Genomic DNA, 11766 nt, shown 5'->3' on the forward strand with positions numbered 1-11766 from the left:
TACAACTCTTCAAAGATTGTTGTAATAATGTAATTTGGAGTATTTGAAAGTACAAGAATATGAATTAAGGTCTTAAGAGTGTTAAATCAAGCTCTTAAAACATCTTCTACATACAAAGTATTAAGCAACTTTCCCGGCTGCTCCATGTCCTATAAATGAGTATCACACTGCTATATACTTCGTATATCACTAGTCCCCACATCTACAAAATTATTCCTGATTCGACTTTTTTGTCACACAATCGTCATCCAAACAGGAATAACTTTTAGAAACGAAGAAATTATACAACAATCAAATGATATACTCTAAAAAGAAATTGGTTGAACAAAAAATTAAATGAAAGGAATTCAAGTGAATGAATGGCCAGCATTTACCTATGATTACAGAAAAGTTCATCCCAGCCTAAGGGTTTTCAATCTTTGCTATGAATAATCTGTTCATCTTTGAAGAAGAATCTCTTTCACTGGATCTTGTGGCAGTATCGAGATAGGCATAGATTCAATATTAGGCTCTGACTGAGAGAACAGAATGAGGATCTGCATTGTGACTATAACAAGTAGCAGAAACACAGCCGATACTATTACTCCTTGCCAAGTTGAGAAGAGGCTGGTCCATAACAAGAATCCGAAAGCACCAATACTAACTAAACACGACCAAACAATCATCACCTGTTCGTAAACAATACCAACAAAAGCAGATCAACCATGCATACACCAAAAGAGTGAGTATAGTAATCAGTACGTTTAGAGATAGATGTTGCAAGCTAAGCCAACAATTAATGCCTTACAGTTAACGACTGCTTTGGTCGACCAAGATCTTGAATTTCCTCATTGCCAAAACTGCCGCCTGAAAAGTACTTGTCCAAAAATGCATCCTAGTGGTGGAGTTCAAAGGAAACAGGATTCACATCAAGCAGCCTCACAAGAATCAACTGAGGATATACTAGCTAGTTCTCTTTTCTTTTTTGGAAAATTTCTTGATAAGAATGATCTATTTTTTTGTTTCAATGCAAATTCACAAGTATATTTGCTGCAACTTAGATAAAGTGTAGACATTATTTTAAGGTGCTGCTAATTTTATCGGTTCTAAGTTCTAACTATAGCTCTTAGCCTCCTCACCTTGGCCACAAACAAGTTTGTGCACCACTGTGCAATATCATCGCTTGTTTCAGGCAATTCATGCATCAAATGCCGCTTAACCTGCACTTTTACCTGCAACATAGAGTAGCTAGCACATCAGCATCAAGAAAGTCTTAAAAGGCACTAATAACACATCATAGCAAAAGAAAGAAAGAAAATGGGGAAGACCAAATTCAGCATTTTTTGCTATATTAGCTAGATTTATTTTACTATGCTTCTCTTACTATAATGACAAAATTGTCTACTACTTACCACAATAAGCTCATTTTCTTTTTATACTTCTCTTACTATAATGACAGAAATGTCTGCTACTTACCACAGAAGATTTGCCCTTTAGTAAAGTTAGCAATGAAGGTGGGGAATTATCTCTTGCTACAGTGAAGGTAATATCATATACTGCTGGAACAAATGAGCGCAAATGTTTTACAGCCAGAATTAGACCCTGAAAGCACCCAGATGGAAATAACAGTATACATCATTAGAAGGTAGTTCAAACCATATTGATAGTCCAGATAACAGCTAGAATAAGACCCTGAAATCAATCAGACGGAAGGCTATACGCTCTAGAACAGGCAACAGGAGTAAATTAGGCAATAGGGGCACACACATACACGCATGCACTCACACACAAGCTAAATAGGGAATTTAAAAAAAAAAAAGAAAAAGAAAAAAGCAAGCTGTAGAAAATAGGTAAAAATAGAGAAACCTTTGTACGAGGAAGCAAAACGTTTCTGGGGACAGCTAATCCTTTTGAAATAGCAAACTGCTGAGCATCTAGCAATTTTGGGTGTGTGAAGCGAGTTCCTTCAACAAAGAGACCCAACCAAAAGGGAAAAGGAAAATCCTTCAATTTCTCGTATCCTGACTGTGTGATATTTACCATCGAATAATTATTTTACAACAAGAAACAACTCAACCAATAAATAATAAAGATGCATCTTGATTCTTGAATACCTTTAGGATGCTTTGATCTTCAGTCCATCTCCTTTTCACAAAGATATACTCAGAAAACCACATTGACCAACCAATAACCTGCATTTGGTGCACGAAATTTTTGATTCAAAATTTAAAGGAACACCTACCTATCAATGCACAACTATCATATTATCATACCCCGGACTGACTGTCACCCTGTGATAAATTGCACAGTACAAAGGGGTCTAATGGTATTGGAATCATCATATATCAATTTGTAAGGAACTAATGAACTGCATAATCATACATAAAATACTTTGACTGCAAGTTACCAAAGATTATCATTAGCAATCTCAAATTCTCAAGAGATGTATGAAGTTATTCAAATGTCTCTTTTTAACATTGTTATTCAGATTTCAGAGTAACATATAAATCATCAAAGATGAACTTATAAATCAGTTGCATGAATGTAGATCTGATACCGGAGAAACACAGTAGTCTCATCCATAGAAAGTCACCGGAAGTTGAAAATCTCAGATATGAAAATTCCTAATTCTAGTTTACAGCTTGTAAAAAGCTTTCACAGTTTCACCCATATTACATGGATAAATGGATTCCCAATTTCTCACAACAGTTGAAGCAAAAGAAACTCACCGGAAGATACTTTAAGACATCCTTCATGATAGCCATAGTACAACCAAGGCAACCTGCTCTCTGTTATAGGGCAAACACACAGCTGTTAATGACTGAAGAGTAAACATGTGGATGATGATCAAACAATTAAAATAATTGTGTTATCATAGCAGCCGGCCGTAACAAGTGCAGTATATCTAATAACATCACAAAATTCTATAGGCATACAGTCATTTCAGCAATGTGGTACCAGACAAAGGTAATAAAATGCAACAAAAGAGTTACAAATGCAAAATGAGTGCTGCATTCATAGAGTTATAGTAGTTCTAGGATCTAGAATAAAGTTTTTGAAGAGCACCTGAGCTAAAACCCATCCAATAAGCCAATCAATGTCACTTCTGTGGTTGGAGATAAGAAGAGCATGTTCTTTACCTGAAAAAGGTGTCATTAAGTTGAAAAAAAGGAAATACATTATATATTAACCCAAATCTGGAAGCAATGTTAACTAATGCCTGTGCAACAAAAAAAAAGAGGTACAAGAAAAAGATATTTCAAAACATTTATGAAGTACTTAAATAAAGGAATTCTTAGACCGGCCTAATGAGTCTCTCACCCATTAGATGAAATGTCTCAGAATCAGTGTGCAGCTCCACCTATGACAATTAACAACCCAATTTTTTAACTAAGGAAAAACAGAAACAGAAAGGTAATTGTGTTAATGTTTCTAATAGCAAACTGTCAATGTCGAATTCAAACCTTCACGCCAGCCCACCAGTCAAAGAGCCAAACAGCCTCCAACCATAGCAGTTCTGTTACTACTTTGTTAAATCTCCGATACATATTCTTTGACAGGGGTCGAACTAAGACATAAAGAATAGCCTGAAAACACAAGCAAAACAAAGTAAGGGTTGAAGATATGCATCAGTCAAAGAAAATCATCAACAACAACACACAAAAGCAATTAGACAGCATGTTAGCAAAGAAAAAGTGACATGATTCTGTTTTAAGACAAACAACATGTCAACATACATGATGTTTTGTGTTTATATTATTTCATGGCCTTGGGTCATACTACACAACATCAGTGACACAAAATCGTCACATCTCAATTCGCTTAGCACGGGAAAGTCTAAATCCAATGGTCCAGCCACCTCTAAGTCAAGAAGCACATGATAAATGGATTATATATCAACCATGTCCTATTCTCCTAGCAACAAGTAATACAAGTTAACTTGAATCCCATTATTGAACCCACTTTCTCTAGAATTGAAGATTATAAGGTACATGGTAAATGGGGGGTCAATACTGAGACACGTTCCGAAAAACCCAAGTCCTATAAAGTATAAACAACCTTCAACCATTACACAATCACCATTTCATTCCAACTTCTATTCAATTGTAGTCCAGACAAATTGAACATATGAACTACTTCCCTTTTTAATCAAACATATTTACATATACATGTAAATGCTAAACTTAGTGTAAATTGCACTAATATACCCACAATGCATGTAAAATAATATCCACCAGATGATTAGTAGCCTAATTAGTTTTTAATTCAAAGATAATAAATTCAAGGATATCAATTTTGCCCAAAACTAAAAACCCATCAAACAATTTTATTCAGCAAAACCAACATTCAACTCATTATTTAGGAAAAACCCATCAGAATTCAGAAGTATATTCAACAATCAATTTGACTATAAAGAAATAAAAATAATAACAAATTATAAACTACAGCAAATGAATTGGGGTTTGTTACCTGAATGAGATTAATAATGAGGCCTGAAAGAAGGAAAATTAATCCCACTGGAATAATAACAAAAATAACAGGTATTTCCATTACTTTGACACCTTAAATTTAAATTTTCAGCTTAAAATTAAATTAGCTTCTTAAATAAAATTAAGAAAAATAATTAGGGAGGCAACGATCTGAAGAGAAACATGGGAGACCAATTTCAAAGTTCAAATGCTGGGATTATCATTGTTTGTAATTTTGTATGCACATGACGTGTGAGCAACAACCCAAAATGATTAATTAACTCATTAAGTACTCTAATTACAGCATAATAATATAATCATTAGCATCATTACTTTGGAGTTGACTCTTGTCTTGAAAATGATATGACTTCTGGTATTGGGCTCTATGAGCACACCTTGTAAAGTTGTAGACTTGTATCTATTGATGGTTGTGGGCCGTATCAAGTAAACTAGTGTGATTTGAGTCTGATTTGAGGCTAGTTAGGTGCTAGGTCTAGCTCATAAACAACGGGGTTGTATGCATTGAGATTTTCCGATAGTTTAAGCCTATGTGTAAGTATGTTTGTTAAATATGATGATAATAATTTCTCTAGTTTGGAAACAAAATGTCACTTACAAAGACTAAAATTAGATGAAAATTAATTTCATGGCTACAAAAAATTAAAGATCACTCATGTAATCGTGTTGATTTTACCAAATATTGGCATAAAAGATGGTTTGAAGAGTTGCTGGATCTAATACAAATTTCTTAAAAACCATAATTTTTGCGATTGAAGCTTTATTTTATATGAACTTGTAATGGTTCTTATTTTAGAGTAATTCTTGACAAATATTTGTATTTGTGTAATTGTACCTAATGGAATTATTTTTAAACATCGTATTTTCTTACACACCCCTCTTTTGATTATTGTTCACCCTTATGGGCTAATCTGAATTTGGGGATTAGTTCTGGGTGGTTAGGTTTGAATCCCCTCCAAATTTGTTGTCGCGGGGGATAGAACACTAGTTCTCCCTATCAAGTTTTAGTCTCAATCATCACTACACCAACCATCAATTGGTGTACACAATTATAATAGCAGCGGGTTTTACATTTTCGATTAAGAGGATCAATAACCGGCCATTACACAACAGTTCTGCCGCTCTACTTGTACTCAAACAAAACGAAAAAGAAAAGAAAAGAAAAGAAAGTTAAACCTTAGGAAAGTTAACAAGTGCGAAGACAAAGAACAACAATGGCAGCTCCTCACCCTCAACCGCACCATCATCAACCACAAACCCTAGAAGAGGTGCGAACCCTTTGGATTGGTGACCTTCAAATTTGGGTCGATGAATCCTATCTTCACAGTTGCTTTGCCCAAACTGGCGAGGTATCATCTCTCTCTTTCTTTCTTCATTCATTTCAATTCACTGCTAAATTTATCATTTTTGATGTTCCTTTTATGATTTTTGATGTGGGGTTTTGTGGGTTTTATGATTTTTGTTGTTAATTATAATTCAAACACTGTTTCTAAAAGCAGAAATCCATTAATTTTGTTGGGTATGAGCTGTTTAATTGATGGGTTGGGATTAAATTAATTGATTGTGAATGTTTTAAAGTTTTAATTTGGCTTTGTCTATTATTTACTGAAGAAATTGTGACTTAAGTTCGATTTTTCAACGATTAATAGCAAGAATAAAGCTACTTTGAATGAGCCTTGTTTCTTTGAGCTAAAACCAGTTTTTTGTTTTGAATTTGTGATATGTAGTGCTTAGTTTTGTCGATTTGAGACTTTTTCTTTAATGACCTTGTATGATCTTAAGCTCCTATTGTAAGTCGAATAATCACATCGGGAGTTAAAAAGATGTTCAGATATTAGGTTTTGGAGGTCCGGTGAGGCGGTTGGTGGGGACTGACTGGCTGAGAGCCTGATATGTGGGTGCCATTAGGGGGCAGGGTTTGGTTTCAGGTATTACAAAGATTGTCATGGTAAAATAAGCTGTGGAGTATGTACCTTATATGCCTTTTATTGTCATAACATATATCACCACCTAGTGAGGCGGTTAGGCCTCTCCAATTTTCTCATTTTCTCCTGTAACAATATGAAAATGGCGTGTCACTTGTTTTAAGTTTGAACACATTATCATATCGACAAGTAATGCATCTAGTCACTTGAAAATAAATGCAATTGTTGGTGGAACAAAGATGTGGGTGTAAAAGCTCACATATAGGAGTTAGAACACTTAGAGAGTGTAGAAAATTGCTTTGTGGATGTTCTGTTGAAAGACATACAAGAATGCTCCTGAGGATCTCTAGTAATTCACTTTGAGAAGCTACGGATTGAGTAGCCTGGCTAAGACTAGTTAAACTTGATTTTAATGCTTTGTTCATGGGAAGGGGCTCCCTCTCGAATCATTGAAAGTTTCTATGACGAGTTAGGAGAAAAGCAGTGTACATTTTGGCCTCTCCTGACCTTGCTTCTGTGAAATTGATACAGGGTGTGGTGGTTGTTTTAACAGTTATTGTTATTGGTAATGTTGATGTCGTAATAAAATGTTCTGAATTATCTTTGTAGGTTATTTCTGTGAAAGTCATACGTAACAAGCTTACTGGCCATCCAGAGGGGTATGGATTTGTTGAATTTGTTTCACATGCAGCTGCTGAACATGTTTTGCAATCATATAATGGAACTCCCATGCCAGGAACTGAGCAGCCTTTCAGATTAAATTGGGCATCTTTTGGGATTGGAGAAAGAAGACCTGATGCAGGTCCTGAGCATTCTATCTTTGTGGGTGATTTAGCCCCTGATGTTTCAGATTATTTGTTGCAAGAGACATTCAGGGCTCACTATCCTTCAGTTAGGGGAGCAAAGGTTGTAACTGATCCGAGCACTGGTCGTTCAAAGGGATACGGGTTTGTTAAATTTGCAGATGAAACGGAGAGAAACAGAGCCATGACTGAAATGAATGGTCAATATTGTTTGTCAAGGCCCATGCGCATTAGTGCTGCCACTCCTAAAAAGTCACCAGGGATCCAGCAGCAGTATGCTGTAGCTAAAGGTAACCTATTTTTAGGCATATAGCATATCAATACTTATTTGCCAGTCTGCATCTGGAACTTTTCCCTTGCGAGTTTGATTATGCAGCATGGATTTAACTTTTTGTTACTGTGACAGCCTTATATCCTGCTCCAACATACGTAGTGCCGCCAATCCAACCAGTACAACCATTGCCAGTAGAAAATGATCCGAACAATACTACGGTAAGTGGGATTCAGAGATTGACCATGTGTAATTTCGACTTTTTATAAGTTTCTTATTGCTTTGACATGTACTTTTTTTATGGCAGATATATGTCGGCAATTTGGACCCAAACGTGACAGAAGAAGAGCTTAGACAGCATTGCGTGCAGTTTGGAGAGATTGGCTATGTCAAGATCCCAGCTAGTAAGGGATGTGGCTTTGTGCAATTTGCAACTAGGTAGGTGTATTTAGCTTTCCGAAGCTGGAATCTTGTTCTGAAATGCCAACATTGCAGGATTTTACTATAGATATACTGTCTATTTCTCTGCTTATTTTTAGCCTCTTCTGAATGGATTCTTCTTAAAGATTACCTGAAGACTTAACTTTGTTTCGATTATATTCTGGTTATCTGTGTTATCTTTCTCTTTTGACTAATAACTTAGCAATGAAATAAATGGTGCTGTTTGCAGGGCATCTGCTGAAGAAGCTATGCAGAAGCTGCAAGGAACTGTGATTGGTCAGCAAGTAGTGCGTGCTTCATGGGGCAAGAGTCCAACTGCTAAGCAGGTAATGTTTCCCCCCTCTGTGTATATTGCATCCTTTTGGAGTACATTTGCTTTCAGCTTTGTTTTTAAGCAAATTCAGAAGCTGATACTTGACTCTAAAATATCTATAGGACTCTGCTGCATGGGGTCAGCAAGTGGATCCAAGTCAGTGGGGTGCATATTATGGCTATGGGCAAGGTTATGATGCTTATGCATATGGTGCTGTTCAAGACCCATCCTTATATGCGTACAATGCATATGCTGGGTATGCTCAATATCCTCAACAGGTGTGGTTTTAACCCTAAGCTCTTATACAGTTGTTTGCTTGTTTCTGTCACAACGGAAATGGAATTGAGCCTTGTCTCAACTTTTATGTAACATACCATGATACAAACTTCTCAAGTTGGGTAGGGTCTGGGGATGATATATGAATGCTGTTTCTGATGAATTTTGCATAGAATTGAAAAGAGAACATCCATTAGCAAGATGGATAAAGATGGGAATACTGGTAACTTACTAAAAAACTGGCATGAATAAGTGAACATATGATATAAATCATTTGATCGGAATAACATCAATAATAATTTAAACTTGCTAGAGGACTGATGAGCTGATAGGACCTCTGAACCTTTATAAAAGCACAAAAGTAAGATTTAATTATAATGTTTGAAGCTTGGATGCTGGACTTAGCAATATGCGGAGTCTTTCTGCTATAAATTTCATTTTTGTTGGGTGCTGGGGATGGGAACGGAGTGTTTACCTAGGACACATGACCTGTGCTGACACACAGAGGTTGAAATTCAGTAGATAGCTAAAATTGTCAGTCTTGTGTCCTCTTATTGCTCGGGTATTCATCTTTACTTGTTGTGGTGTTGATTACAGCCTGAAGGTGTTCAAGACATGGCTGCTGCAGCCAGTGTTGTTCCAGGAATGGAGCAGAGGGAGGATCTCTCTGATCCCCTGGCTACACCAGATGTTGATCGGTACTGCCAGCTTCTTTTCTGCTGTATTTTCATGGCAAATTCTGATACTAGCTTTATTTATAATTTTATTTATTTATTTAATTTTATTTTTTTCCCTACTCCGTCCAGGCTCAATGCAGCTTATCTTTCTGTCCATGGAAGTGCAATTCTGGGTCGTCCAATGTGGTCAACAACCTCTTCACTTGCAAGACAGGCTTCAGTTGTAAATAGACCTCAGTAGTTATATCATTTTCGACTGTTTTCAGTTTTCATTAGTCTCTATTAACAAGCTACAAGTCCTGCAAGCTCCATCATTAGCAGCTAGTTTTTCAGATGTTGCTGCAGAAAGTAGATTCAGTAACAAACTAACAATACATAAATATGTTGTGGCAGTCTTCTAGTGATTGAATTTTTGCCGTTGTATTATACATTTAAACGTAATATACGCAAAGGCATTTACTTTATAATGATCTGTTTTGAGCTAATTGTATGATCTGGGTGCTGGTCACAATGGTAGCTACTTCTCACATTTTCAAGGACTAAGGTTGGTGGCCACTAGATTCAGTAGATTGAGGGCATTGTCACTCGAATTCCCAGGAAGTGGGACACTCGGCTAGCTAAGGATAACATGAAAGAAGCTAATTTGTACGAGTATTAATCTAAGCTTATCAGAATTTAGTATATATACTACATACTTTTATACCATGAATTCAAGATATTGAACCTCAACTTAGCAATAGCGGAAAGAATGTTTAGCAGGTTCATTCTACTACATGCTATAAACATTCATCAAATCGTCTAAGATTATACTACTCTGTATACCAACATATATGACTCTTCTATAGACACTTCCCACCATCAGCAGCCTCAATTTCTACTACAGTTATCAACTAACATAGATGATCATGACTCCAAAATTTATACAAAAGGTGGTAAGGTTTCTCTACACATATGCAACACTTCCAAGTATCCCCATTACAGCATGCTTCCACAACCATGATTCGATTTCAAGTAGAATAATGCAGTCATTGTGCCTGCTTCTCCAATACAGTAGCTGCTTTACCAGCAAGAGCAGCCATCAAAGACGACAAACTCTGGGTTGGATTTGGCATTTCTCCAAGCGCTTCACAACAGGCTCTTGCTGCTTTCGAACTCCTTCAGAGAGTTTAGTTGAGTCCATCCTGTCTATGGCATCAACAATTTTGGCTTTATGGATCATCGACGACAATTCTTCACTGCCTCTCTCTTTGCTCATCTTTGCCAAGACAGTAACTACGACGAATGCAACTCTCTGTAAAGTCGTGTATTCAGACCTCAAAAAACTGCTTAGAGTAGAAAAAACTCCATCATCCCAAATCCTTGATAGGTACGCGTCTATAATAGCTTCTGTAATCATTTTTGCAGGTACATCAACCTCGGTTTCCAGATTAAAAATGCACATCACATACCACATTGCACGTTGCAGGATTTCCTGCAGCTCAATTTCTTCTGAACCAAACTTCTTAGTGAAACCAACGACATCAAACTTGGATTTTATCATGTGTTCCTTGAGAATTTTCTGCACCAAATATACTTCTTCCTTTGTATACTTGTGCTTGTAATAAACACAGAGCATAACTAGAATCCCTGCGAAAGCTTGATGAGGTTCAAGGTTATGACCGAGTTTATCAATGTTTCCGGATTCCAGAGCTTCTGTATAAGACGCAAGAACAGTCGAAACTCCAAGTTTCTGAAATAGTTCATCAACAGAGATCCAATTTTCTGTAATAAAAAAAAATAATTTTTAATAGGAATAATTAATTTCATATTCCTTTCTAAAAATTCCTTACAAATATATTTACTAATTACTATTCCGTATATAATTATATATTTATATACACGTATAATGATTGTCGTGTCCCGTGTGATCGTGTCTAAATCTTGAAAAGAGTTCCAATGGCCATTACTTTAAATAATCGAATTGGACACTTGCATCTTATCCTACACTTTTTCCGGATTTCATCCAACATATTTACAGTATAACACGAATTGCATATACAAGTATAACATACATTTGTGACTTATAATTTACAATATGATTATAACCTTATGTAACATCTCGTCATAGCAGCAAATTGAAATATTAAGATGCTTATATCAAAATATATTTAATACTAGTAAATTAACAAGTAATGACTAATAAGCAATTAGTGTGATTTTACGACTAACAAAGTAACAATGTATTAACAGTAACATCAAAATATGCTTATATCATATAATGTGCTTATTATACGACTAACATACTTCAAACGGAGTATATTAAACATAATTATAGTCTTGATAACAAAATCGATCATAATTCTTTTCTTTTCCTTGATTAAGAACCCTAATTTTTACTTAGAAACAAATAAATTATTAAGCTAGTAACCTGAAATTAATTGAATAATAACATCATTCATGAATTTGTGACCTCCTCAAGGACTAACACTAGGCTATTTAAGTTAAATCTTGATATTATTAATTAATCGTATAAACTGGAATTGAAATTCTGAAAGCGTCAGAAAATTAAACTTACGATCAGCGTCAGTTTCTTCGATCAAACTTTTTTCAGCGAG

The 11766-nt window shown here is 35.7% G+C and overlaps 2 protein-coding genes across 2 annotated transcripts; one reads left to right on the top strand and one right to left on the bottom strand.

Annotated features, from left to right (window-relative positions):
- Positions 1 to 195: 195 nt before the first annotated feature.
- LOC145604793 (1-acyl-sn-glycerol-3-phosphate acyltransferase PLS1-like) lies at positions 196 to 4606 on the bottom strand. The gene is made up of 11 exons (XM_081660747.1): positions 4450 to 4606; positions 3444 to 3566; positions 3301 to 3340; positions 3046 to 3119; positions 2709 to 2768; positions 2094 to 2171; positions 1846 to 2004; positions 1456 to 1581; positions 1119 to 1211; positions 788 to 874; positions 196 to 668 (listed from the first exon to the last, which is right to left on the bottom strand). Exons 1-11 carry the CDS (start codon positions 4528 to 4530, stop codon positions 438 to 440), a joined length of 1152 nt encoding a protein of 383 aa, XP_081516873.1. The 5' UTR covers positions 4531 to 4606; the 3' UTR covers positions 196 to 437.
- Positions 4607 to 5594: 988 nt separating this feature from the next.
- Positions 5595 to 9652, top strand: LOC145603772 (polyadenylate-binding protein RBP47B'-like). The gene is made up of 8 exons (XM_081659753.1): positions 5595 to 5815; positions 7001 to 7484; positions 7601 to 7686; positions 7773 to 7903; positions 8136 to 8232; positions 8342 to 8497; positions 9093 to 9193; positions 9302 to 9652. Exons 1-8 carry the CDS (start codon positions 5681 to 5683, stop codon positions 9411 to 9413), a joined length of 1302 nt encoding a protein of 433 aa, XP_081515879.1. The 5' UTR covers positions 5595 to 5680; the 3' UTR covers positions 9414 to 9652.
- Positions 9653 to 11766: the final 2114 nt, after the last annotated feature.

This window comes from Chenopodium album, chromosome 22 (genome assembly GCF_948465745.1).
Source record: "Chenopodium album chromosome 22, dcCheAlbu1.1, whole genome shotgun sequence".
NCBI classification, from domain to species: domain Eukaryota; kingdom Viridiplantae; phylum Streptophyta; class Magnoliopsida; order Caryophyllales; family Amaranthaceae; genus Chenopodium; species Chenopodium album.

What these genes read in the sequence shown, in the direction of transcription:
- LOC145604793 (XM_081660747.1), bottom strand. Translation starts at nt 4,530, where the DNA reads ATGGAAATACCTGTTATTTTTGTTATTATTCCAGTGGGATTAATTTTC. An exon ending in ATGTCTTAAAGTATCTTCCG is followed by an intron (nt 2,172 to 2,708) that starts GTGAGTTTCTTT and finishes CACCAAATGCAG; the next exon opens with GTTATTGGTTGGTCAATGTG. An exon ending in CAAACTTGTTTGTGGCCAAG is followed by an intron (nt 875 to 1,118) that starts GTGAGGAGGCTA and finishes CTCCACCACTAG; the next exon opens with GATGCATTTTTGGACAAGTA.
- LOC145603772 (XM_081659753.1), top strand. Translation starts at nt 5,681, where the DNA reads ATGGCAGCTCCTCACCCTCAACCGCACCATCATCAACCACAAACCCTA. An exon ending in GCTTTGCCCAAACTGGCGAG is followed by an intron (nt 5,816 to 7,000) that starts GTATCATCTCTC and finishes TTATCTTTGTAG; the next exon opens with GTTATTTCTGTGAAAGTCAT. An exon ending in AGAGTCCAACTGCTAAGCAG is followed by an intron (nt 8,233 to 8,341) that starts GTAATGTTTCCC and finishes AAATATCTATAG; the next exon opens with GACTCTGCTGCATGGGGTCA.